The sequence below is a fragment of the Astyanax mexicanus genome, chromosome 12, assembly GCF_023375975.1.
Source record: "Astyanax mexicanus isolate ESR-SI-001 chromosome 12, AstMex3_surface, whole genome shotgun sequence".
In the NCBI taxonomy this organism is placed as follows: Eukaryota; Metazoa; Chordata; class Actinopteri; order Characiformes; family Acestrorhamphidae; genus Astyanax; species Astyanax mexicanus.
This window is the reverse complement of record NC_064419.1, coordinates 26,425,920-26,452,871: the sequence shown is the minus strand read 5'-3', so window position 1 is coordinate 26,452,871 and position 26,952 is coordinate 26,425,920. Positions and strand designations below refer to the sequence as shown.

The 26,952-nt window shown below is 38.3% G+C and overlaps 1 protein-coding gene across 1 annotated transcript in view; it reads right to left on the bottom strand.

Moving 5' to 3' along the window:
• LOC103035165 (phosphatidylethanolamine-binding protein 4) overlaps positions 1 to 26,952 on the bottom strand; it is a 118,215-nt gene that overhangs the window by 23,823 nt on the left and 67,440 nt on the right. The window contains exon 5 of the mRNA XM_007235480.3: positions 402 to 447. Coding sequence (XP_007235542.3) covers positions 402 to 447 — 46 coding nt within the window. The remainder of the gene's footprint in view (positions 1 to 401; positions 448 to 26,952) is intronic.

The window sequence follows — 26,952 nt, the reverse complement described above, 5'->3', positions numbered from 1 at the left end:
CGTAATTTACACATTTACAACAAATCTGTGTCGGATTTGGGCCACTTTTACCTGCTGTGTGAATGTAGCTTTAGATGCACCTTTATGTATTTATGTTTTAACTCTAATTTTAACTAAGTGAGTCATTAAAAACTTATTCTCATTTACAATGGTGGTCAGGCAGCTCCAGAGGAAATTTTTTAAGAAAAGTGAGACATTTTTTATTTATTTTTTTTATTTATTATTAAATTAAATAATGTTATTAGATTAAAAAATAAAGCAAATCAAATAAAAAACGGCCCTATTAACCAGCCAGCATTGTTTTACAGACGTTTACTCTTAAGTCACTGTGAGTCCCATTTAACAACCTTATTCCCAGTGAATAGATTACAGGCTCAGTGTTAGATTCCAGCATCACTCACCAGACAGTACACTGCCTTTAACGTCTCCTGCCCTCAGCCCTTTGCCCTACAGATGCAGAGAGAGAGAGAGAGAGAGAATATATTAAGATAACCGTTCCACACAGCACATAATGCACAGAAGGTCTCATGTTCTACCACACTGAATTATAACAATGAGGGCCAGGGGAGCCATTGAAGCTCGCTCTCTCTCATTTGTCACCCAAGGGGCTCAAAAGCTCGGCTCACAGGAGCTCAGCCCCGGGCTCAAATTCAGCCGCCGTTTTCGCTTCTCAACCAAGCCAGGCTTAAACGTGTCAGCCCTGGCCCCGGCTGGGATCTGCAATATTTAATATCCTGAGACAAAGCCAATTCCCAGGCAAATTAAGCCAGTGATTGGATTTCAGAATGGCAAATTCCCATATTATTAATTGTATATTAACTTCCTGTTGCCTAGAAACAAGGATTCATGCAGCGCTCGCTAAGAGTTGAACAGTTTTTTACAGCCTCTTCCCCAAAGGGCACTCCTATATTTGTCATGGTTAAAACCCATATTCTTTGCAGCTCCCGCTCACCAGTGCCTCCCTGTAAATAGCCCAGTGGATGTTTGCTTAATGAGGCTGATTTCTCAGAGTAGGAGGTTCAAACCTGGAAGAAAAATGCTGCTGGACGGTTGCACTCAAAACCCAGTTAAAGTGGAGCCCGAACCCCAGGAACAGTGGGAAGTCCCCTGTGTTAAATACCATTCACATGGTTTTAGAGGGAGTTTCAGCACTCCGCTACGTTGATCACGCTGAGCCGAGTGGGACACCTTTGAGCTGTCCTAAACTCAGCACTTAGCACTGCCTCCTACAGGCTGCAACTAGTACTGCAGAGTAGGGGACAAAATAAATACTGGTCGTTCTAATACAGTTAAAGTCTGAAAATAATCACAGTATTTTTCCTCTGTGTTGTAAAGTAAGCTTGCTACAGCCAATCATAATGTGTGTAAATGTGACATATTCTTAAATGTTTGTTTAATGTTTTTTCAATACGTTACACCTTTCCTGATTTGTCTTACCTTTACACTGTAAATTAGTGCTCAAAAGTCTGGTACTGACATTCATTAATGTATTTATTCAAATAGTCATTAATTAATTTATGTATTCACCTACCTATCTATCTGTACAGTTTCTCTCCAATTTAGATTTACCAATTAACCATACCACTCACTCACTAGGACCTACCACCCCCTATCACACTAAGAAGCTGAGAACAAGATCATGCCTCTTCGGATACATGTGAAGTCAGCCACCACCTCTTTTCAAACTGCCGCCAATGTCGCATCACTAGACAGTGAACTCAATTAGAGGAAATCACCAGATCCCCAAGCTCCAATAAAGCAGCTATCAGACACCTGTGCCAGCCAGCATCACAGTGGGAGTGATGAGTGATGAGAGTGCCATTTTTTCACCCAGAGAGAAAATACCCACCAACTGTGCTCTCTTGTTTTGGTATACCCCCCCCCCCATATCAGGTCCTGGCGATTCATAGTTATATATATATGTCTCTAGTTTATAGAATAAAACAACAATGTAGTCAAACATATACCTATAAATAGCAGAATCAGAAAAAAGGATTCAGAAACTGAAGCTCTCTCTTAATTTTAACCAGAGCTGTATATGAACAGTATTTTAGTCAGTCATGCAATGATCAGTGCTTCAGTAACTGTCACTCTATAAACACAGAAAAAAATGTCTGTTTTATATGTGCAAATCTATATTTAATTTATATTTTGTTGACTTTAAAAGGGTATAATTGAATTGATTTAATTATTTTTGAGTACATTTAAAAGCATATAAAATTACAATATTTACAGTTTATCATAACATTTTCTGAAACAACATATTGTCCACAAAAAAATCTTATTGTGACAGGCCTAGTTAAATAATTTGCTGCACTAAAATGCCAGAGACAGAGACACACACACAGTGTACAACAAAGTGGACGGCGCAGTGGGTGGTAATAATAGTGACTGGAGCATCTGGCTTGAATATAATATGGTCCATATTAATAGATCACATAAACATTTAATTAACCCTTGTGTTCATATTTTTGTTACTTGTTATTGTTATTTTGTTTACTTTGTTACAAGCAAAATTAAGCAATTTTACATTTAAATGCTTTACACATGCTTGCTTCACCTAAATTGCAAGCAATATAAACAGCTTACATGGTTAATATTTGCCCTTTACCTTTCTTATGTTACATTTCTTTCAAAAAGTGCTACTCTTTTTTTTATTAGTTTTTTAATAAAATGTAAAAGAAAATGAATTAAACTCAAGATATGAGTAGAAAATTTGTTTAGTTTCAAATGTACAAATGAAGCAATGTTTATTAGCCCTTGGCCAAACATACTGTATGTAATATAAATGGTTGGTGGGGGGAGGGGGGGTGTACAGTGTGTGTTTATCGAAAATGTGTTTTGATATGTTTTTCACAAAAATTTAGCCAATGCCAATGGGTTTGAGTTAGAAAAAAACTTTTTTTGGTATCATTTGATGAAAAATGAAAACGGGTCCCACAGACCCGAACACCACACAAGGGTTAAAAAGGTCCTACATGCATATTCTGCAGGTCAATGCAGTGTTTCGTGAGACATGGAAAATTTCAGGGTACTACACCAGGGTTCTACTTTTTTACTGTTCAGCAAAAGAAAAAATCACACTGTTCTTATTTCCCATTATATATCTACTAGGGACAGATTATATCTGTGCAGCGTTATTCATTTTATTTTAATCCTGGATGTATGGAGATATATGAAGTGCATTATTAGTATAATGACATTCTGGATCATTTGACTTATGTTACAAATCTGATAAAATTCTTGTATTTTTTTATATCTCAGTTAGGGTTGTGCAATTTGTATGCAATAATAAAATGTAATTTTCATTTTGTTGCAAGAGTGTATTGTTATCGCAAAAATACCATGAAGTACCATGATATTAATTTAGGGCCATTTCGCCCACCCCTATGTGAGATAAGATAAAATAAAATAAAATAAAAATATACATAATAGTAAAACAGATAACAAGATAAATACACATAGTATGTGTACACATAATAGGTGTCAGTGCTGTTTTAAATATGAAAATGTCTTTATAAATTGACAGTGCAGTATGGTAGTGGCTAGGTGGAGTTTAAGAGTCTTACAGCTTCTGGAATGAAGCAGTTTCTCAGTCTCGTTGTTTTGCATTTGATGCTCCGCAGCCTCCTGCCTGAGGGGAGGGGAACAAAAAGTGAGTGTGCTGGGTGGGTGGGATCCTTCCTGATGCATGTGGTTCTTTTCCTGCACCTGGAGGTGTAGACGTCCGTCGTGCTGGGGAGGCTGACCCCAAGAATCATTTGTGCAGCCCATGCAGAGTAAATCGACATAACCATTCTGATCAAAATCAATCACTTTTAGATTGTTTGTAAAAAAAAATTAATGTAATGCATCAAAGAGATTTGTAAAGCAACGTGAACACAACTCAATAGATTATGAAACTGAAAATGGCAACGTTAGGAGAAAACAACAAATGTCTGCACAAAAAAAAAAAAAAACCCGGACAAGCCGAGACAAAAGAACAGTGTGCATAAAAGGAAATTTAAGCGTAACAGCTGGTGAGCGTATAAATATGTATAGATGCCGCTGTCTGTCAATGACTTTATTACTTTGCAGGAGTCAGATGTACGATAAAGTGGCCTTGAGGCAGACAGCCACAGTGCACAGCCTCTGTCAAAGTTGACGAGCGGCGAAGCATCCGCACTGCTTCATTTGCAACAATTACTCTCGAAAGTACGAGGAAGCTTTATTTAGAAAAGCCGAAGAGTTGCATAGCCTGCGGATTCCGGAGCTGCGTTGCCATGACAACAGGTAGTCAACAGTATTTGGAGAGCCGAGCGCGCTCTCCGCTTTCCCACTTGGTCTAGTTGCGTTATTCTTACTCACCCCCTTTCACAGAACGTTCCTCGCCCTTTTGCACTTGTGTATTTTAACATCGCGCAGCGCAGCAGCGAAAGGGCAGAGCCAAAAGGGTTTGGACAGAACAGCGCTGTTAGAGAATCACACAGTGTAAGGTCACGGAGCGGTACAGGTCAGAACGATGGTAATGTGGCTGTGAATACGGGAAGGCTGCAAAAGATGGCGCGTGGCTCTGTTGCTGCGTTTTTGCACACTTTAAAAGCATGGTGAAGACAGTAGAAGCACTCTGAAGCTTACTTTTTCATCAGTTTTGAACTGATGCTATGGAGATATTATAGCTAAAAAAAAGGAATGAAGTCTTGCTTATGTGGCTTCTGACACTGAAATACTGTTATCATGAGCAAAAACCAGGCTTTAAGATTACCTCTATGGTTTTTATTTTGTGGAATCTTTTTTTTTGATCAAATTAATTTTTATTTGGCTTGGACTTCTGGTTACAATACAGAAAGTTAAGGTAGGCTATCGTCATTAGTAATAAATAGAAGAAAAAAAGAAACCAGTGTTGTGCAAAAGCATGAAACACGGTTATATGGGCACAACATATTATTATTATTAAGGATGCTTGTATCTACTGTAACTGTAAATGAATGCTTGTTTATAAACATAAATTAAAGGAAGTTGGCAAGGAGGCAGCATTCTCCACAACACCTGAAAAGGCATCATACTGAACAAACCAATCAGTTTCAAGTATAGGAAGACACAACCAATGTAGATTATGATGAAAGCATTTAATGAAGTTTTTTGTGCGTGTTAAACCAAAATTCACCAAACCACAAATTTGGGCAAACCACAATTTGTGATTTCTGACTCAAGGCCTGAACACGGTAACTCCATCCTGGCTGGGCTCCCTATGCATCCTATCAGATACTTGCAACTGGTCTAGAAAGTGGTGGCAAGATTTGTCAATTGTCAATCATTAATAAATTCAGCCATATAAATACTCTGCTGCAGTTTCTTCACTGGCTTCCTGTAGCTGCCACCTATCAAATTCAGAATCCTGATACTGACCTACACACCTAAAAATGGCCCGGCATCTCCGTACATAAGGGGAATAGTTAAGCCTAAATCTGCACCATTACCAAAAAGCCCATCAAGCTTCAAATATGGCTCAGCTTCACCCATCATCTCTTAAGATGTATGGAAAGCAAGCAAATAACTTTTCATTCTCTGGAACAAATTACCCCTAGATGTCAGAAATAAGTGTCACATGCTGAATTCATCCTTAAATCAGCACTTCTTTCTTCTTACTCAAGAATTGCTTTTATTTTTTTTGACATTCAGGAGCAGTGTAGTGTTTGTATCTAGCTGTTAAGTATTGTCCATCTTTTGTATCTAGGCATCAGTACTGACTTCTGCATTTGGCCATATAAACCTGAGATTAATTTGGACTCCAGCCTATTTACACTAGCTATGAATATCTTCTGAGTAAAAAAAAAGATACTTTGGTAAGTCGACCTGGAAAAGCCTTATATCTGCCAAAAATGTATGTATAAACATAACTGAGTGAGTGTGCTGCACTGTTAAAATAGTGTTCACCAAGAGCATTACAAAGCAATGCTACACTTTCCTCAGAGGTAGAAAATAAATTTTGAGGCCTATAGTTCGACTGACTTTCTAAATTTAGAGGAAAACTTTGCCTTATTCTCTCTCTGGCACCAATTAGGAACTGGGTGGGCAACGGACATTCAGCCAAGAAGATCCCAGGGTGGGTCCCAGTGGTGAAAGTCACACCTATTTTCCACGACATTTACACCTGAAGGACTGGCATGCCTCAGGAGAAGGGGACATGTGGGTGTCACACAAATTGAGTTGCTCAAAAGGACGTGGATCGTTTCTCTAAGGGATTCATATCAACTACTCTGTCAACTGTTATTTAAACTCCAACAGTTCAGACCTGTCAACAGATGGGCACTGCTGAATTGAGTCAGGAAAGTGAACACAACTGTGTCTCTCAAGAGATACTGGAAGTAGAATACAGAGTGTAAAATGATTCATTTGGCAAAAGATATGTTTGTCAGAGAAGGGTAACACCTGTTATATTATATATGAACAGGGTAATAGTTTGGTAGCACAAAAAGAAGTTAAATATTTAACTGGACAGATGGTCAAGTTTGGAGTTAGATGTTGGCTGAGGCTGTAGCTGAAGTACGGCTCAAATTCTTGATCAATTATCGATCAAATATCAGTGTGGCTGTCTTGTCCCCATACATATCCGTAAGAAAATGTAAACCACTTCCAATATCTCAGCAGCATACTGTCATCAAAACCTGTCATTGACAGACCTGCTGTGCCAGTAGGGTTTTCTTAAGGCTAAGGGAGAAAGTCTTTGAGAACCAAGACCTCCAAGCAAAGTGCAAAATCCTGGCCTATAAAGCAGTGGTGCCTCCCACCCTTCTGTAGAAGCCTGACCACATACAGTAGGCATTTAAAAGCATCAAAGATGCCTCTTCAAATGCTGAAGATTTGCTGGGAGGACCAACGCACCAACAACAGCATCCTGGAGGAGGCAACAGCATTTCTACCATCAATGCCACCATTGCCCCAAACCAACTCAGGATTGGATTGGTCATGTTATTCGCATGCCTGTTTCTCGCCTTCCTATATAAGTACTTTACTTCCAGTTAGTGGAATAGAAATGTGCTCCTAATGGGCGCCGAGTGGTCCAGCGGTCTAAGGCGCTGCCACTATGAGCAGGAGGTCGCAGGTTCGAACCCCAGCTCATGCAGCTTTGCCATCAAGCTGCTGGCGTCAGAGGGAGCAAAATTGGCCCTGCTCCCTCTGGGTGGGTGGATGGCGCTCTCTCCCCACATCACTCCTAGGGTAATGTCTTCAGCACAGGGCGTCTGTGAGCTGATGTACCGGAGCCGAACCGCTGTGCTTTCCTCCAAGCGCGCTGGCTGCTCGGTAATGATGCATCAGCAGCAGCTCGAAAAGAGGCGGTGGCTGGCTTCACATGTATCGGAGGAAGCATGTGCTAGTCTTCACCCTCCTGGTGTGTTGGGGCATTACTAGTGATAGGGGGCGTCCTAATGAGTGGGTTGGGTAATTGGCTGTGTAAATTGGGGAGAAAATGGGAAAAAATTTGAAAAAAAAAAAAAAAAAAAAAAAAGAAATGTGCTCCTGGAGACCATAAGAAGATATTTAAGGATCATCAACATCAAAACAAACTTTAAAAAGTGTCACATAAAACCTTGTCCGAGAGATGTTGCACGGTATAACGATGATCTCTGCCAGGCTGCACAAGACAAGCACAGACTCAAAAAATAAGCAATGTCCAAACAGGTTAAAACCAAATCCACCACTCCCCTGTCCATACTGCGCAAAAATAATCAGGTCCAGACTCAGCCTCAACACCCATATAAAGACCCACAAGGACCGAGTCTACCAAGGGCTTACAACTACCGTTTTTTTGTGTTACAATATACTCGATAAAATCTGCTAACTTTACTAATTTAGGAAGCCATTCACATTATGGTCCTCACACAATGATTGAGCAGCTGAATAACAGAACAGCTTTCAGAGTTTATTCAGTCTGTTGAGGGTTATTCTCATAAGCCACGTGCTTCTGTTTCAAGAGCTCTTAAAATACTCCTCCTCAATAAAGTGCTCACCGATGCAACACAAACCAATAAACATCTAGAGAAACACACACCTGCCCCCACATAAACACACACATGCACAAACACACAGAGTGAGCAGATTTCTTGCGCTATTTCTTCCAGTTAAAAGTCCTAACCTTTTAACATCCATGAAGAGCTCGCCCCTGTGGATTAACAATAACACAAGTACGATCACACTGTGTGCACATCATGAGAGCGCACGGAATTCAAAAGCAGAGCCCTGAACTTGACACCAGCTCATTCGAAAGCTTCTGTTAGCGCTGGTGAAGTCCAAATTCCGACAGCAGAGCATGTACTCACTTCACGTGGGCCTTTGATTGTGTTGTGTAAGAGACGTGGTTAATCAGAACCCCCTCACTCTTTCTCTATATGCTAATAGACCGTTGCTGTGAGGCTGTGTGAGGAACCGGAATCCTCCACCAGACCTGAAAAAGGTGGGCGGACTGGGCTGTGGGAGGCCATCAGGGATGCCGGCGATGCCCACCCACCCCCAGTCCTCTTTCTCCCTTCTCTTCTCGTGTGGGAGAGCGAGAGCATCCCTCTCTTAGCCTGACTTACTCATTCATGCCTCCCTCTTTCATCCTTCTGTTTTTGGACCTCGTTTCTGCTGTTCTTGCTTGAGTTTCTCTTCCTGTGCCTCTTCCTTCATGCATGTAGCTCTCAGATAACTGTCAAACGTTACTTGTTTAGTAAAAGAACACTCCAAAATTAATGTATGAGCCTTGGAAAAAAAAACTTAAACTGACATATAATGTTCCCCTCCTCTACTCCTCTATCCCATTACTCCCTTTGACCTCCTTTAGGCCCTACCTAAAGATATTTTTTTTAACCTTTAACTTCTATTACCTTTGTACTTCACTATTGTGAGTCACTTTGGACAAAAGTGTCTGCCAAATGTAATGTGTAGATTTTGTGCTTATATTAACCCTTTAACCATATATGTACTATAGTTCCAACTGTATTCAGGTTCTCTGTCTCATTATAACCACTACTAACTATGTACATTAAAAGTTTCATAGGTCCTAAAAGATTTGATAGTAAGGTTAATACTTGAATAATTAACATACAGTTTAAGGCTTTAAAATCATAAAGTTTTATTTATAAGCATGTTTTAAAACCTGAACAGAATTGACAAAATGATAAAATGACTACCACCTGCTGTAAAAAAGATATGCAATACCAGTCAATACCAGTCTTTATTTTGTATTTAATTTGTATGTTTCTATATTGTAGATTAATATTAAAGACATCAAAACATTTAAGAGACACATATGGAATTATGTAGTAAACAAAGTGTAAAGAAGTGTTTGACCTCCACAATCCTCTGACCTAAACCTAACTGAGATGGTGATTTGAGGTGATTTGGGATGAGCTGGAGCTTCACAGCGTGAAGGAAAAGCAGCAGCTATTGTTCAGCACCTCCAGAAACTCCATTAAGATGCTGAAATATCTATTCCAGGTGATTCTACCTCATGAAGCCAATGAGAATAAAATACCAAGAGTGTGTAAATCTGTCATCAAAGCTAAATGTGGCAACTTACAAGAATCGAAAAATTATTGTTTGTTCTTTAATATTAAATTTACAATGTAAAAAAAACATAAAAAGAAAACAAAATGGAATGAGAAGAAGTGTGTCTAAACTTTTGACTGGTACCGTATGAGGTTTTTGAGAGAAAACAATAAATATACACAACTGTGTGGTTGCCATGTATTATGAATAAGTCTAGAGCTGACAGGTTTTCTGTGCTTATCCAATTATACATACTTTATTAGTTAATCACAATTAGTTGCAAAGTACTGAAGTATTTTTTTTTATAGAATTCATTCCTTCCACCCTGTTGCCATGTTCCTCACTCTCTTTGGCACTTTCTCTCTGTCCTTCATCCCTTGGTACAACACTGCCTTTGCTCCTCTCCTCACTGAGGCTGCTGTGTCTTCTCTTCGTTCCTCCAGCAGAGGGAAGAGAGGGGTCCCGCTTGAGCGACACCACAACAGACGGGCAGAAAGAGAGGAAGAGCGAGAACGGGAAACAGAGAATGGAAGAGAGAGAGAGAGGGAGAGGGGTAGGCAGAAAACAAGAACGACAGATGGTGTTCACAGCTCTATTTCTGAGGCTGGACCTCCACCATGAGCCTGGTCTCCCCCTCCCCCCTTCTCTCTTACACTTGCTCGCTCCTTCTAACCAAACCCTTCCTCTTTCTAAATGAACTGTTAACTGCTTCCACTCGTGCCCTTTCTCTATCTCGCTTCACATCTCCACACTCAGTCGCTGCTCCAAAATCCTTTAAACTGTACCACACTAACTCATTCAAAACCCACAGAGCGCTGCTCTTTCCAACTCTCACACGGCTCTCTCTCTAAACGACCCGTTCCAGCGAGCTGTCTGCTCCTCGTTCATCTCGCGATTTGCCACGCCGCTCGCTCGCCCGCTCGTCTGTGCGACAAAGTTTGTCATGTGATTAAATTACATAACCCAAAGCACATGCCAATTAGAATACCATCACTGGCAAGTCTTTGATTCTCATCTTAATGAGATTAGAAGCAACATGGCACAGTGTTAGCATGCCATCTTCTTACATTTCTTCTGTGATCTTTAATGGGTTTATTGGAGGATTAGCTAGCTGGTAGTGCAAGACAACATTCGCAAACTGACGCATTTCCAAAACGCATCAACGCACTCTAGCAAATCAAATTATTTCAAATACTGTCCTCACATTTCATTCCAGTAAATTCTACCTGCGCTGAAATCCGACAGGATTATGCGACCTCTCATAACCTGACTTCTGACAAGATTAGGAGCGTACCAGTGTGTGTATTTCGAACCATCATGGTATGCGGATCACAGTTTGAGGGTCAAGGTTTGGTGCAGGCAGCTGCATACATGGTACAAATTATTACGGTAAATATGGTAATTTCACAAGTGCTTGTGCCATCCATCAACCTTAAGCTGTAACCCATTATGTTCATATGGTTCATATAGTTCTGTGGGAACTATAGTGGTTTAGGAGTATTGAGCAGTGAGAGTATTGGAAACTGTAGCCTTGTTTGTCACCCCTCTTTTAGTATCTGTCTTTTTTCTTATCTATTACAAGATTAAACATGATTTAAAAAAATGGTACATAGATGTTTTGGTTTAACCTCTTATTTTAACTCATAAATCTCAAGAAAACATGTTGGATGGGACATGGATGATGTGTTGGCGTCTATTTTGTCGTCTACAGGCTGCAAATCAAGCTTAGCTATACAACACCAAATAGAACAAACTGTATCTTACACAATTATATGTTCAAAGTAAATGAGAAAAAAACCCTTAGTTTTATTTTTCCCCTGATGTACCGTAATAAGATCCAAAACCTTATACACCAACCAATTTATGCTTGGTGTCTGAAATTTGCTTCTTTAGTATGGCTAATTTGGCCAATCAAATGAAGAACAAATAATGGAAGTTAATACTCTTTATTCTCACAATTATTGTCTACATAAGAGTTTTTTTTTTTTTTTTGAAAAAATCATATAATATAATTAAAATTGATTTCTTAAGTACTCTCAAGTGGCTCTCAAGTGTTAAATAGCTGTCTGTACTTTTGTCCACATTTGTAGTAACAACATGACACTAAACAGTGACAAAACATTATTTCTTTATTTAATTAAAACTGTATTTCACATTATGAAACACCTTAATCAGCTTTAAGGCAGTTCTGCGATGCCTAAAAAGATGTTCAGATAATGATTTTTTTGATTGGTGTAATTTTGTACATTCAAATGACATTTGGCATGTAGGTAAACACGAAACCAACAAGACCAAAAAGCCATTAAACATTTCAGAAATGGCATATTCTGTACAAGCAGCAAAATGTGACTGTTAGACTTAGATCTTCAGTTTATGCTATAATTGTCATCCATCAATCAAGAAAGAGTAAGAATATTTCTATTTGCACTTTTTACAATAAGCATAATAAACACAGTATACAAAACATCTAAAATCCTTTCCATGTTTAATGTAAGTTTGTAACACACATTTTCCTTGAATTGTCTATGTTTTTTTTTCAGTAAAGAACCCTAATACGAAGCTGTCTGTGTTGTTGTTTCCTTAAAACTGTCTAGAGCAGGGGTCACCAACATGGTGCCCGCGGGCACCAGGTAGCCCGCAAGGACCTTATGAGTAGCCCGCAGGCCTGGTCTAAAAATAGCATTTTTGTTGCTATTCTTTTTTTTAAAAATCACAGTTGCATTGATGTAATTTTAGATTATATTACATTAATATTAGCTTAGAGATAGCCTATAGTTTATATATTATTATACAATATAATGTAATATAATATGTAATATTATATTAAAATATAATATAAAATGTAAACACTTGCAGAGATTTATAATAATAGTGTTGCCTATTGATATCTGTGTCTTCACATAGATGAATGTCATTAATTATTAATAATAACATATAATTAAAGGTAAATTGAGAAAATTTGTAATTTCACGAGTGTGTATCAAACTGGTAGCCCTTCGCATTAATTGGTACCCAAGAAGTAGCTCTCAGGTTCAAAAAGGTTGGTGACCCCTGGTCTAGAGCCTGGTTAGGTGTCAACTAGTATTCACAGTCAGTGACGTCACTAAAACTTCAATAATGTCTAAAGAAAAACAATTCAGCACAGAACACTTACAAAGTAGGCTGGGCCCAGTATTCTCAGCATAATTAGCTGATCGTACATGGGGGCCCACAAACCATTAGGTAGGAGGGATTGCTGTTAACTGTTGTGGAAGCTAACAGTTCTCCATTTTACATTATTTTATTTAGTGTGCTCTGTTTCACAATTTAGCATTCTACCTTGGCTAGGAATTAGGGCAGGAATGACAGACCGGACACATACAAGAATAGTAACTCAAAATTAACATGATCTCAAAAGTATGTTAAGGCAATGTGGTCCTGATTTAGCAAAACAGTAAAAAAATGGAAAAAGAAATGTTACCAGTCTAACTGGTCAGCATCAGCATGAAATGGTACAGCACAACCTTAGAAACCATTTGGCCATACAGTGGAAAAACAGACATTAATGAACTTACTGGACCTTTTTTGTTTTAACATTTAACAAATGTAATAATTTTTGTTGCCAAACGAATCTAACAAGACATGCATATTCATTGGTGTAAAGAACAGCTCTTCTGAGTTAAATGAGTGACTAAATAAAACACTTCACTTTAATAGTTAAGCTGTTTCTGATGTGTTGTTTTTGCGTTTTCTCTTCCCAAAAACGTTGATCGTTTTATCTGAAATGGGCAGTTAAAAAATGCTAATGTGCACGTTATCCTGGTCTTGCAGCTCAAAGTAAACTTCAGAAACCAAATATGTCTTGGCTGAACGCCTACATTTGTGCTACAGGGTAAACTGTAAATTTGATTTATCGCCAAACTATTGCTTTAAGTGCATAGCGTGACCCTTCACTCTGATACAGCTGTGATCCTCTAAATAACTCACCCAGCGAGACAAGCAACCGACTATTAACCTGACCATGCAACCTCAAGAACTGACATTCGGATACCGCACCAGTTGCCATGACGATATTCATTTCCACAATTACCTTATTACTCATATCAGTGGCCTTAGAAAATTACTCTAAAATCCTGACTCTGTGTACTGAGAGAGAAGTCTGAGGAGCGTATTAATCTGAACTGTTTTACTCAGACAGCATGCGGGGGACAGCGGGGGTGTCCACTTTTTGCTCCACTGACTTTTCACCTAAATGAACTCACCTAACGAGTACTCCAGTAGGCTAATCATTTGGCTGGAGGAAGGCAATTATCTCAGGTAATAGTTAGAGTTTGGTAGTACAAACAGTTCAGATCACAGAACAAAGTGGCAAGAATACAATTTAATCTGGCCCACACATCACCCTGGAAGCCCACACACACATACATACATACACACACCATGATCACCACCACCATCATCATCATCATCATCACAGGCTTGGGTGAGTCTTGTTATTAACTGTCGGGATACTTTATTACTCACACCACTGATTGAAGAAATTAGCCCCCTGTACACATTAGGCCAGTATTCAGTTTAACGTAAATGGTAAAGAATTAACTAGGTAAAGAAAGTGGACAGTGGATCAGCTTACAGTCCTCACTCTCTGGGCCTTTTACAGCATGGGTCTGAGACTGGCTGTATGAGGAGGCTAATTGGGGTGGGGGAGGGGCTGCCAGTGCAAAAATTCAATAAATGGTAATTAGGCCCTTGTGTTCCCTAAATTCAGCAGTAGGCTCTTAATTCTCTCACTGTTTGTCTCTTTGCTATCATATTCTTACATATTTAGACACATACATCCAAAAAACATCACTGAATTTATATTGAGATTTTTATTGGCTTAAATAGCATGTAGATGGAAGGAAAGTTTAGAGCAAAAAAACACAAAGACTGTAGACAATTATCTGGTAACAATTTATTTAAATTTAAGATGATGGTGAGTTCTAGAAATGGCAGTTGTATGTGACAATTACTTTTCTTGTGTCTACTTTTACTTACTTTAAGACTTTGAGGCTACATTTCAACTAAATGGATTGTAAAAATGTCTCTCTTTGTTTTGTCCTGATGGAGAATAACCACAACAAGTTTGTGGGTGGAGGCACATCAATAGTTTGTTGTTAGGTGTCATATATCCAGGTGTCACAGTGTGGGCTGCATTGTGCTTCTCACACAATTACATAAATAAGATCCTGCAAACAGTGGCTTTACCTTTTCTGAACGCACACTCTGGTTCGCAGTTCCAATAAGGAGATGCTCGTCCACACACTGCTACCATCTCAAGAGCTTGTTTTGAAGACACAGATGCTAGCCCTTTGCCAATCACATCACAAGAGAAATCCTCAATTGAAAATGTGTGGGAAGCTATTTGATATATATACACAGCTTTGAAAAAGAAAATAAGAGACAACTAAAAAAATATGAGTTTATTTGATTTTACCAAATTAAAAACCTCTGGAATATAATCAAGATGGAGGATCACAAGTCATCAAACAAAGCTGAACTGCTTGAATTTTTGCACCAGGAGTGGCATAAAGTTATTCAAAATTAGTGTGTAAGACTGGTGGAGAAGAACATGCCAAGATGCATGAAAACTGTGATTAAAAACCAGGGTTATTCCACCAAATATTGATTTCTGAACTATTAAAACTTTATGAATATGAACTTGTTTTCTTTGCATTATTTAAGGTCTAAAAGCTCTGCATCTTTTTTGTTATTTTAGCCATTTCTCATTTTCTGCAAATAAATGCCCTAAATGACAATATTTTTATTTGGAAGAAATGTTCTCTGTAGTTCATAGAATAAAACAATGCTCATTTTAGTAAAAAATATATCTATAAATAGCAAAATCAGAAAATCAATCTCTTAAATTGTTCCAGAGCTGCATCATACATTTTCGTGAAAAACTTTAATGACACAAAAGCACAAGAACAATAGATTCATTATGCTCAAAATTATACATTTTATACATTTATACATTTTATATAAAACAAATTTTATAAACAAACCACCAGAAATGTTGTGATTTCATTTTTTCTTCTATCACAATAAAAATGACAAAGGCCATGAACCTTAACTCGGCTCTTGAACCTATCTTTGAAATAGCTTTTAAAATAGTATTACTTTCTGTTCTCTTTTAATAATCACTCTTTAATAACTGTCTCCATTATCTCTTCATCAGCTCACTCTCCCATGTCAGTGTGTGAACAGGAGCCCAGTATGTGTGAGTGTAAAAGCTAAGGGAAGCCCCCCATTCTGAGTAACCTAGGTAACCCTGGAGAGAGTGGGCTGGAGAAGGGGGCCGACTGCTTGCCTGCCTGAGTCATTTGGAGGGAATCCTGAAACACGACTACTGCCCACTCCAAAACACCCCTGGCTTCATCAGCAAATAAACACACACATACACACACACACTGAACTGTACAGAGAATCAAACACTCAGGCTTAATCCACACACAGCAGCAGAACACTCTCCTACTCAAACATACATTGGCTTTTCATCCCCTAGGTAGCAGCAGGGGAAGCCCTGTTGTGTAAGAGTGTGTATCTGTGTGTTTTTGTGTTTATGTGTGTGTCTGAGTCATACCTGCACAGCTGATGACAGAGATTGAGTGAAACTGAGAGTGCAGAGGAGTGGCACTGATAAGCTTTGGCTGAGTAACAGCCAACATGAGCTGCAGATGGCTTTTCAGTGTATGATGACTTGACTGCTTTATGAAGCTCCAACAAACGTGGGATTTTATTTGAATGGGTAATAAACAGATTAATATGGATGGTCATCCATCCACTGGCCTGAAAACGAATGCTTTACACATTGATACTTACTCTTGCTGCAATTACATTCGCATTAGGTGATATATAATCCGTATTTTCTAAGTCTATTAATCTTTAAATGCCTAAAGTATATAATTACGTCTAATTAATCATAATGCTATTGGTTATAAATGCCAACCAAAAAGGGACAAGGATAGCCACTTTGATGAAGCGCATAATACTCTCATTTACAATTCCAACTCAGCTCTGGAGGAGGAAGATTAAGGCATAAGCAAAAAACTTACAACAGCACAAATATGCCAAGCACTATTAAAAGTCCATCAATGATTTGTTACAGAAGAAGTCCTGGAAGATTCTGGAGTGGCCATAACAGTCGACTAGGTGGGATCTGAAGAGCACAGTTGCAGCGTGTAAATACACAATAGTATACTAATGAACTGAAGGACACTGCTAAGATTGATGGTAACTGGTTTTGCATCATGTATGTAGCAGTAAATGGGTGCTCTGCTAAGTACCAAAAATACCGCAAACAGTTGGGCAAGTAAATATTGTGCTAGGAAATGTGATTGCCATGATGGTTAAAGAATGAAAATTGCCTTGAACATTAACTTCAGTTTTGGCTCTCAAACCTTCCTTCACTCCTAAGTGTTTTTGGTTATCTCTTCAGCAAGGCTATTAGTTAATTAATTATTAATACCACCCAAAAAAGTAGAAAGAATTGCCACTTCATTTGAGCACTTAACTCTGTTATTTATACATCCAAGTCAGCTAATCTAAGCAAGTGCATTCAACACACTGTCTGACTTGCTTCCTCTGAACTGATGGCTCTTTTTTGTGGGGGAGGATGAAGTTGCGTTTAAGAGAAGTTCATTTGGAGGCCCAGTCCAGCCAATTAAAATGAACAGCAATTAAAAGACCATTATGAGGACTCAACAGGCATGTAATGAACCTTAATTAGTTCAAGGTCAATCAACTTCTTAAGGAGTGGGAAAGGGCAGAAGGGGCAAACTTGACGAAGAAGGTCTTGGGGGTAGATGTAGACTAATGCCTGTTATTGCCATGGCAATAACCTCTGGGCACAGCTTGTGATATATAAGCACATAGTAAGTGAGTGACCAACAAGAAATGAGTGAATCTGGGAAGAAAAGACTTCAATAATATTTTACCTGATCTAATAATGTTGTATAGTGTTCGTAGTGTAACTGTAGCAGACAATATTATATTCTAAAGTGAATATACCACCATTACTACGGTATAATACTGTGTATCTGTTAGATCTCTCCAATTGCTTGTTTTGATTCCACTCTCATTCATTTTAGATTATACTACACAGCGTTTTTTGTAGTGGATGGAAATGTGACGTGCTTCACATTTTTGCACTTTATAATTCTTTTTAATCCCATTCCTGTCAGTAATCTGATCAATGTGTTAACATGAACTTGGGTAATCAGATATATCACAATATCGATATGAACAGTTTGAAAGCCAGCGCCTGTGGTGTATGTACTCATGCTCTGAGCAATCTGGGCAAAATCGTAAAAATATTTTATCACAAAATTGTAAGTTATTTTCACGATACACAATGTATCACAATATTTTGAAATTCTTACAAAATGCGTCAGTAGTGGCAGATTCTTAAAAACTGCTATTCCATCACTTTTTCATGCATAGCACAGTGATTTTTATTCAACTTTTGCTGCACATCATTCAATTAAATAGGATTAATTATGCTCTTTGTAAGGAAATGTACAGTTGGGTTAGTGTTCCTTAGGTGTTGATGATATCCTCAGTATGTACGTATATTAAAGCATATTGCCGATAGGATTAAAAAAAAAAACACAATAAAATGTACATATGTGATATGACAAAATATCTATATATTGTCCAGATCTAGTTAATGCTGTGTTAAACACTGATCCCTTATTTCCGTTACCATAGAGAGCTAAAATACAGCTCTCTTTACAGGATTTCATAATCATATTTTTAGACTTTACTTAAATCTAAGATATCCAGTTACATAACTACTTAAATAATCAGACATTGCAGTATTCTGTTTATAATTGGATTATGAAGTGTATGTAAACACAGTAATAAGACTCGAATCTTCGCTACTATCCAAATCCTTGCACAGAACTTCCTGTATGTTTCACTACGTCAGCAAAGTTACATTTATCCATTACAGCAGGCTAAAGTGTCAGTGCGACTATTTAATCATGCTTTCACAAAGCATCAGCTACATGACTGCTCATTTGAAACACAAAACATTGCAATATAGTATGCACTAAACTGTACTGCGGAGCGAGTTTTACTCAGTGTCTCTCTAGCTGAAGAGGCACGGAGAGGCACTACTGCCACGCTGCTACTGTCACTGTTTAATTCTTCTATTATAATTGAGATGGAAGCGGCTCAGAGGTTATAGAAACTGTTGGGGAACCGGGCCCACTTCACAGAAAGGTTAACGAACCCCACGGCCCTCTGGGAGATGGAGTATGCTATTAATTTGACGAACGTGGGAAATGAATGCTTTTATGCTTTTATTGACGGTGACCAGAAAACGGCCTTTGCAGGAATGAAAGGTTTTTAGTCTTGCCGGCTTTCTGCTCGCCACGGCAAAACAATGACGCCGAATGCATTTGTTGGAAGAAAACTAAGTACATAATTGTTTGAACGGTAATTACGGGGCCAAAATGTTTCTTCATTAATTCCCCTTTTTTCATGGAAATCACACAATGAAAACACACGTACACACATGTACATACACACACAAGCATGAGTGGCATAGGCAGGGTGTTAGATGTCCATGTTTTATGCAGTGAATGGGATGTTTTTAACTTTGATTCTTGTGTGATATGGCTGATAGTGCCACAAATGTAAATCTAGATAGGGTTATCATGGGTCAACATATTTCAGTCCTGCAGGGGCGAAAGGGTGGTATGGATTCTGGAGGCCTGAGGCAGCATCGTCTATTTGTGTTGTGCTAGCAGAAAGTGCAACTTCACTGATACTCCACTGAAAGTAGTATGATTAAAACTTTGTGCATATTTTAAAGAGTTTATTAAATGAATGCCCTTCTGTGCTCCAGGGGCAAAGGTGTGTTTATCTGGTGACAAATTCTGAATTTAAAAGCACAATTATACATTTGCAATGTTGTGAAAACTGACAGGTAGTTATGGTAGGCGTAGAGTTATGGTCACATCATTTTAACCCTCTGGGGTCTAATGGCTTTCTTTTTGGCACATTTCTAGATGTTTGCATATGTTCTTAAATTTCTGTTTTTATAACATCTACTATATGAAAATGTTTTGAACAATCTCTTTTCTGTCAGTAATGAAACCTGTCGTTACTCACATGGGCAAATTGTTTTGGTGTTTAAAATGGGTTTATGCGACTTAGCTTCACAACAGTAGCAGACCATGCACATAAAATAAAACTGTAAACACACTTGCCCATCTTCAAATTGGTCATTTAGTTAGATTTTTTTCTTCATTATATGATCCAGAGCCCACAGATACTTTAGACACTGTATATGTGTATGGCTTACAGTACAGTTATTGTGTAGGTCATTTCTAATAGTATTTGAGCTCAAAGTATCTAGAAGTTTAGCCGTATTGATATTAGCCTGAATGTGCAGACCTACTACAAAGTCACAAAAAAAGCACAAACACACACACACATATATATATATATATATATGTGTGTACAGCTCTGGACAAAAATAAAAGATCACTTAAATGATGAGTTTCTTTGATTTTACCAAATTGAAAACCTCTGGAATATTATCAAGAGAAAGATGGATGATCCCAAGCCATCAAACCAAGCTGAACTGCTTGAATATTTGCACCAGGTGTGGCATTGTGCCACAGCAGTGTGTAAGACTGGTGGAGGAGGACATGCCAAGATGCATGAAAAATGTGATTAAAAATGACAAAAATGTAGATGATACCTTGGCAATATGACACATATCACATACTGTGGTTACAACTCAATATATACATTAGTGCAAAGTTAGTTTAAATCAAATATTGTCAATAAGATTCAATAAAAAGTTTAATAACACAACCATATTTAAAAAATTGCATATATAAAACCCGTGACTGCCACCAATTTTTGTAAACTAATGAAAAGTAATATTTTTTTCTGTTTTAAAAACACATATTCAGACACAGTATTGCAAAAAATAACTCCATGATATGATACCAATATTTACTTACACCCCTAACATTTACAAGTCATAACCTTGAATATGAAAATAAAACATTCACTTAACCATGTTATTTTAGTAACTTATAAACTAATAAACCCGTCTGATCTAGTTTCTTGTCACAACTGTCTCAGACTTCTTCATCCCTAGAGGATGTAAACTATATGCTAAGCTATTTTGCACATGACGACTGTTAAACACTGTTTTCATGTCACATGTCATTACGCTTGAGGTTTCATACTGCAAATTTTGATGCCCTGGCAACAATCTCACAATGATGCTTCCTTTGTTTCCATTTAGTATTGTGAGAATGTTTTGGTTGTTGTTTCTCTTTTTTCTAAACTGTGGATCAATGCTGTACCCTAAGATCCGTCTTCAGCTTCACACAGCTGCTTTAACCTTTGTCTCTGTGTGCTATTCTTACCTGAGCGTTATCCTGTGGCTCAAGCTAACAAGTAATGTTTTTATAAATGAGTTACATCCTCCTTGCTTAGCCTTGAAAGCTGGTTGGTGTTTTTCAACTGTATGGGTTAGGGGGGGTAGCGATGAGGGAATGAGAGAGGGAGGTGTTTGTGTGTGTGTCTGTATGTGAGTGAGAGAGAGAGAGAGAGAGGGGTGTTTGAGAAAGAGGGAAGTGATTTAATCCCCCCCAAAGGAACTCCCCTCTGAACCCCGTATCGTGAACTCGCAGGCAAAACTCGTCGCCGTAGGCAACACCACACACAATGCGCTGTCTTTTTAATTTCATCAGCTGTGAGAAATCTATACAGAACCCCAGAATTCTAGCATAGCTGCACTCAGGCAATAGAGAGACAGAGAGAGAGAGAGACAGAGAGAGAGAAGGGAGGCTGAAGAGACAGAAATAAACTCAGGGTGAGAGAATAAGAAGGTAATCTCTTAGCTGTGGCGGTGATAGTCCAGATCACAGTACTGAAGCTGCGCTACATATATCTTTAACTGCAAATCATGCACTCAAATATTTGCTAACGTGTTGTGTGCTATAATTTGTTAAACATACAATCACATACAATTTTTGTACACTAGAGGCATAACGTACATAAAAGTCAGTGGTTCAGTTTGCACTGTGGTTTGGACCTCAGGTTTTTATTTTAATTTAATTTAAACAGACAATTGGGGAGTTTACTGCAAGTTTAGGTTTGTTTCATCTATTTGTGTAATTCTATCAAAATTGTTCTCCACAAAGTATTCAATGCAGCCTGTAGTATACCAATTGGATAGTACAGTGTAGGACCGCAAGGTATTGGAAAATATAGTAAACCTTACTTAATTCATTTTGCTGAATGAAAAAACAATGTATTACATGCCATCCATGTGTTGAGACAGTGTAATATGTGTGTTTTAACTAAAAATATGTAAATTTCAGGTATTTTAATATATTATGTAACATAATTTATTTGAGTAATATTGTATTAATTAAGTTATTGTAATTAGGTAATATTGTATGCAGCAATTAAGTAAAGGTTACTAAAAGAAAGGGCCGAATCTCTTAATAAATATACATGTCAGCTTAAAAAAATAAAGAAGTAAAGTAAATCTCCCATCAGCCCATGACAACGATACATAAGCTACCATTTTTAAACATACATTAAGAACAATAGGACATTTTTTGCAGGTTCAGGTTAAAGCACTCTTGCTCCTAGTAGTGTACCAAAGAGTACCAAAAGATGCCAAAAAGCATGTTTCCACTGTTGCCTGTTCAAAAGCCTTGATGTATTGTGTTTAAATCAGATGCACAGATGTGAACACACATAAGCGGTGCATTTCCTTCATGTCAGTATTCATGTATTGATTCATTTTTCACATTTTCACTTGCGTACATAGAAAAGCATTGCTGTCTGAGTGTAACCATTTACATATCAAGGGTGAAATGGCACCATTAGTGTTTGTTCATGATGCCACAGTGCACAAACAACTTAAGACTCGGATCACCTGTGGGGTTATATTAACATGTCAGACTACAGTTTTGTTTCATGAGCTGTGAGCCACCAGAAGTGCCTGCAGTTACACGCTGCCTGTCAAAAAGCCGACTACCTTTTCAAACTGTTCCTAATAAATGAGCAAATTCAGTTGTTTGTGAAAACTTTTTTTTCTGCAAAAGCAGCTAAATGAAGGTAAAAAACTGAAAATCAATCATTTCATGCACATTTCATGCTCTTATGATGTCAGCAGTCAAACTTCAGCATTTAAACCACCTTTGGGTCCACAGAATTTCAGCATATCCTTTAAGTATAATTTGGAATTACTGGAGATTTTGGAAATGATTTTTATTATCATTATCATTTCTGCATTGTGCTGAAATGTTTTGAAGACAGTGATGTTTGCCTATGGACAGAGTATTGTTACCTTTATTGTTTAAAACTGATACTTTTAGAAGAAGGCCCCAAAATATGTCATATATTGTCAAAAATTTGAAAATAGAACAGATTATAACCATTTTGAAAACTAAAACTGGTTAAGAGGTGTTGATGTTTGTGTTAAACAGACTAATAAAACTCAGCCCTTTTCCCCTACAGTTTGTTTATGTTTGCTTGACCCATCATGTGTACACTAAAAATATCCACTCTGAAGCTACAGCATGAATATTGGAAAACCTGCATATTCACTGTTTCAATCAAAATCCAGGTCATTAAAAAAAGCTTCTCTTTCCTTATTTGCAATAACTGATCCCAAAAGAATTGGATAGAGCACCATCATTCAAGGGAACACAGTTCCACTGCTTCCCTGCTTAGTGCTGGGAGCTTTTTATTCCTTTAGGCTACGCCTTGGTTTAGGCATGGTGCCAACTGTTTCATGCTTATCTGCTAAAGAGAGTCCTATTCTATGGGCAATACCTCTCTAGAGGGTAGACAAGCGGTGTGTGAGCATTTGTACATATGTGTGAACAGATGCAACCTGAAGTAGCTGAATGCATTCATTAGAAGAGGTGTCCATAAACACAGCAGCACATGTGTACCAGGAATATGTCATAAAAGGCATTACCGCACACAGTGGACAGCGCAGTGGCCAATGTTGTTGCCATTTAATCTGTTCCAACCTTACCATACCTGAGAAGCTGAGATGGAAAGCTTGATCGCCAAACTATGTGATTGCAGATTTCTGAGTTTCAGTCAGTTTCTGATTCTAACTTATATACTTGTAAGGAAAGACAATAAAACATTTGAACACCACTAACTGTGTACCACTCTGAAGAGAGCATCTTTTTATTAGCACATTTACACAAACAGAGCTAACAAACACCACTACAGTCCACTTTGCGTGCTGAAGTGCGTCTCTAAACGGAAATTTAAATGTGGTTGCTTCTAAAAAGTAATGTACATTTCGTATTAAATGATAGTGGTGTATGATATGGACAGGAAATGTGATGCGTGATAAAGCTGTTGGATATACCAAAAGCTTTGTGAAATGCAATAAATAAAAATTAGTGTTATCTTTTCCAAGGGTTCTCACCACTTGAATTGACTGCACTGATTTTTTTCAAGGCTAAGAAGTAGTTTGATGTGTGTGTTCAATGTGGATGTCCACCTCGCTTTGCCTCCAGTCTAGTTATGTCACATGATAATAGTCATCGATTTACAATCATACAATAAATGTGCATGACCTGAATAATATTTGAAAATCATCTATTGTGTTTATTTGTATGTTTTTAATATATATAAAAGTGTACAGTATTTTAGCCAGTCATGCAATGACCAATGCTTTGAAGACTGCGACTCCATACACACAGTTTCTTATTACATGTTTCTCATTAAAATAAAAATCAAGTTGTCTTTAAAAGGGTATACTTGCTTTGTTACACTATTCTATTATCACTATATTAGTGGCATTTATTTATCGCAATAATTCTTTCGGTCTTCCACAAAAATGTTTTATTATGACAGGCCTTGTCTCCAGCATGAAAAACTCCCTCTGTTGCAGCCAAGATGTAATACAGTTTAAGTTTGCTGTTATTCACAATGTTATCACAGCTTTTTCGGTGTGTGTAATTGAAAAAACAATATTGTACAGCCTTAGTGAAGGTGCATAGATCATTACAGAATTTGTGCATAAAAATGCATTACCAAGCTTACCTGGAAAAGTTAATGTGGCATCTAACCTTGCCCTAGATCAGTCATTTAAGCTGAAAGACATTCGGTAATCAGAACCAATCGCTGTTTGGTCCATGTCTAGCTAAAAAGCAGCCATACACTTTGTGTGGCTTCAAAAATTTGAGCATAATTTTTCGCCACACTGCTCACCCCAAGGGGCAGTGCCCCCCATGTTAGCAGGCCTGTCTGTAGCTGTTAGGTGAGAAGAGCAAGTGCACTGACTAATTTGCGAACAGACAGCCTGTAAGTGTGTGTGTGTGTGTGTTTGTGAGCTCTTTTAGCGACTAAAATCTACAGTACAAGCAGGCCAACCTGCTGCGAGTTCTGCTACACCTCTGACTCACAAGGCCATGTGATGTAAGCCCAGCATATCACTACTGAACAGATCCTGCAGTGTCTTAAGAACACACCGACATGTCTTTTGACTGAACTGAAGTGTAACTCAAACTAACAGGGATGCACACAGGCCGTGTACCAATTTGATGGCTGCCTGGTTTAAACGTTCGGTTCAATGACAGCCACGAAACGTAAATCAGTTAGCGCTGTCCTCCCCCTCTATTCTTCTGTGTAACTAGAGTTCCTCTGCTCCCCCTCAGTGGATGGTATTCCTCGACGGCCCTCGCACCTCTCTCTCTTTCTCTCTCCTCCACACACACCACATCCCTCCCTCTCTCTCTCTCTCTCTCTCCCTCCCTCCTCCAAAGTCAGCAGTCTGTTCATCCCTGCCAGGAATGACCAGCTTATGCAAGAGCAGGTAGGCAGCACCAGCCCACACTAGGCTCCTACTGAGAATCTCTCACTTTTGCTCCCCCTCTCTCCTCTCCTCTATTGCTTTCTCTTTTTCTTCTTTCTTTTATATCTTGCAGTTTATCACACTCTGACTCCCCGATATTTCCCACGCTGTCCACCATCTCTCTCTCTCTCTTTTTCTCTCTCTATCTGGCTCTCTGGTCTTGTGCTCTAATTCACGAGCATCTGATAAGTTCCTTCTTCCTCTTTCCCCTCTTTTTATCCCAGCATTCTCTGCACAATCTTCCTTATGTACAGAGATCATCCAGCTTTAGGGATGTGTGTGTGTTTGAGGAAGAGAGAGAGTAAGAGCGAGAGAAAGACAGAGAGAAAGAGAGAGAGGAAACAGAGAGACAAAAAAGACAGCTTGTGAGGGGGTTACATTGTCTGTGGCAACGTCTCAGAAAAATCTACTTGGGGCAGAACGGGATTTGGAGCACAATGGACTGTGGGGGTACAGAAAGAGGGCACGTTTTAGAGACGGGTCTTAACACATAAAGCTGAGGCACAAATGTGGACAGGCTCCAGTTAGCAGCTCTGATAGAACTGTCTGGGCTCCCAAAGAGGTTTTCATGATCCCTTTAGTCTTCCAAGAGAGGAGGTATATGGAGGATAATGACTGTTGTAATGGATGATACTTATGTTAAAATACCACAGGGATCATGCGCATTAGGAATTTCAGGCAAGTTTAGTCGTTTACTCCAATAATCTTGTTATGGTTGGCTTTAAACGTAACAAGTATTAAAACAGATGCTGAAAAGTAAAAAAGACTAGATATATAACTGAAAAACAAAACGATTAAGGTTACTAAACTTTTCTACAAAATCTAGAACCAGTGTTCCACTCCATTTGTCAAAGTAGCAAGATATCCTATTTAGATTTATACGTAGATTGTTATTCTAAGTAACATCACGTTTTATCTTCCCTTATCTTCAACTATACTCTTAAAAAAAAAAAAAAAACGAGTTTACATTTTGTGGTAAAACAAAAACACAAAGCACAGAACCAAAATAAATGTATGTTTAAAAACTCCAGCAGCACTGCTATGTCTAAAACACTTGTACCAGCCCAACACACAATACCACACCACCACCATGCCAGTGTCACTGTAGTGCTCAGAATGACCCACCACACAACCAAAATGTGCTATGTGGTGGTCCTGTGAGGTAAAAGAAGGATACTAATGTATGCAGAAACAGATATAGGAATTATAGGTAATTATAAAACTATAAAGTGCTCCCATATGATCAGTGGAGCTGAAATATTCACAGGCGTAGGAACAAGGAGGTAGTCATAATGTTTTGCTTGATCAGTATATATTGCAGAAATACTAAATAACGCAAGGTGTTTTTTCTTCAGTATCATGCAGACCTAAGGGAGTGATTTACAGAAATACAAAGGCATATTGAAAGACTAAGTGACCTCTAGCTATTTTTTATGCTAACATTCATGGCAACAATAAGGTTAATATCTTCTTTTATCTTTAAGATATTATGACTCAAAATTAATTGAGTTCTGTGTTTCCCAGAGGGCTTCCTATTCTCTAAAATTATAATC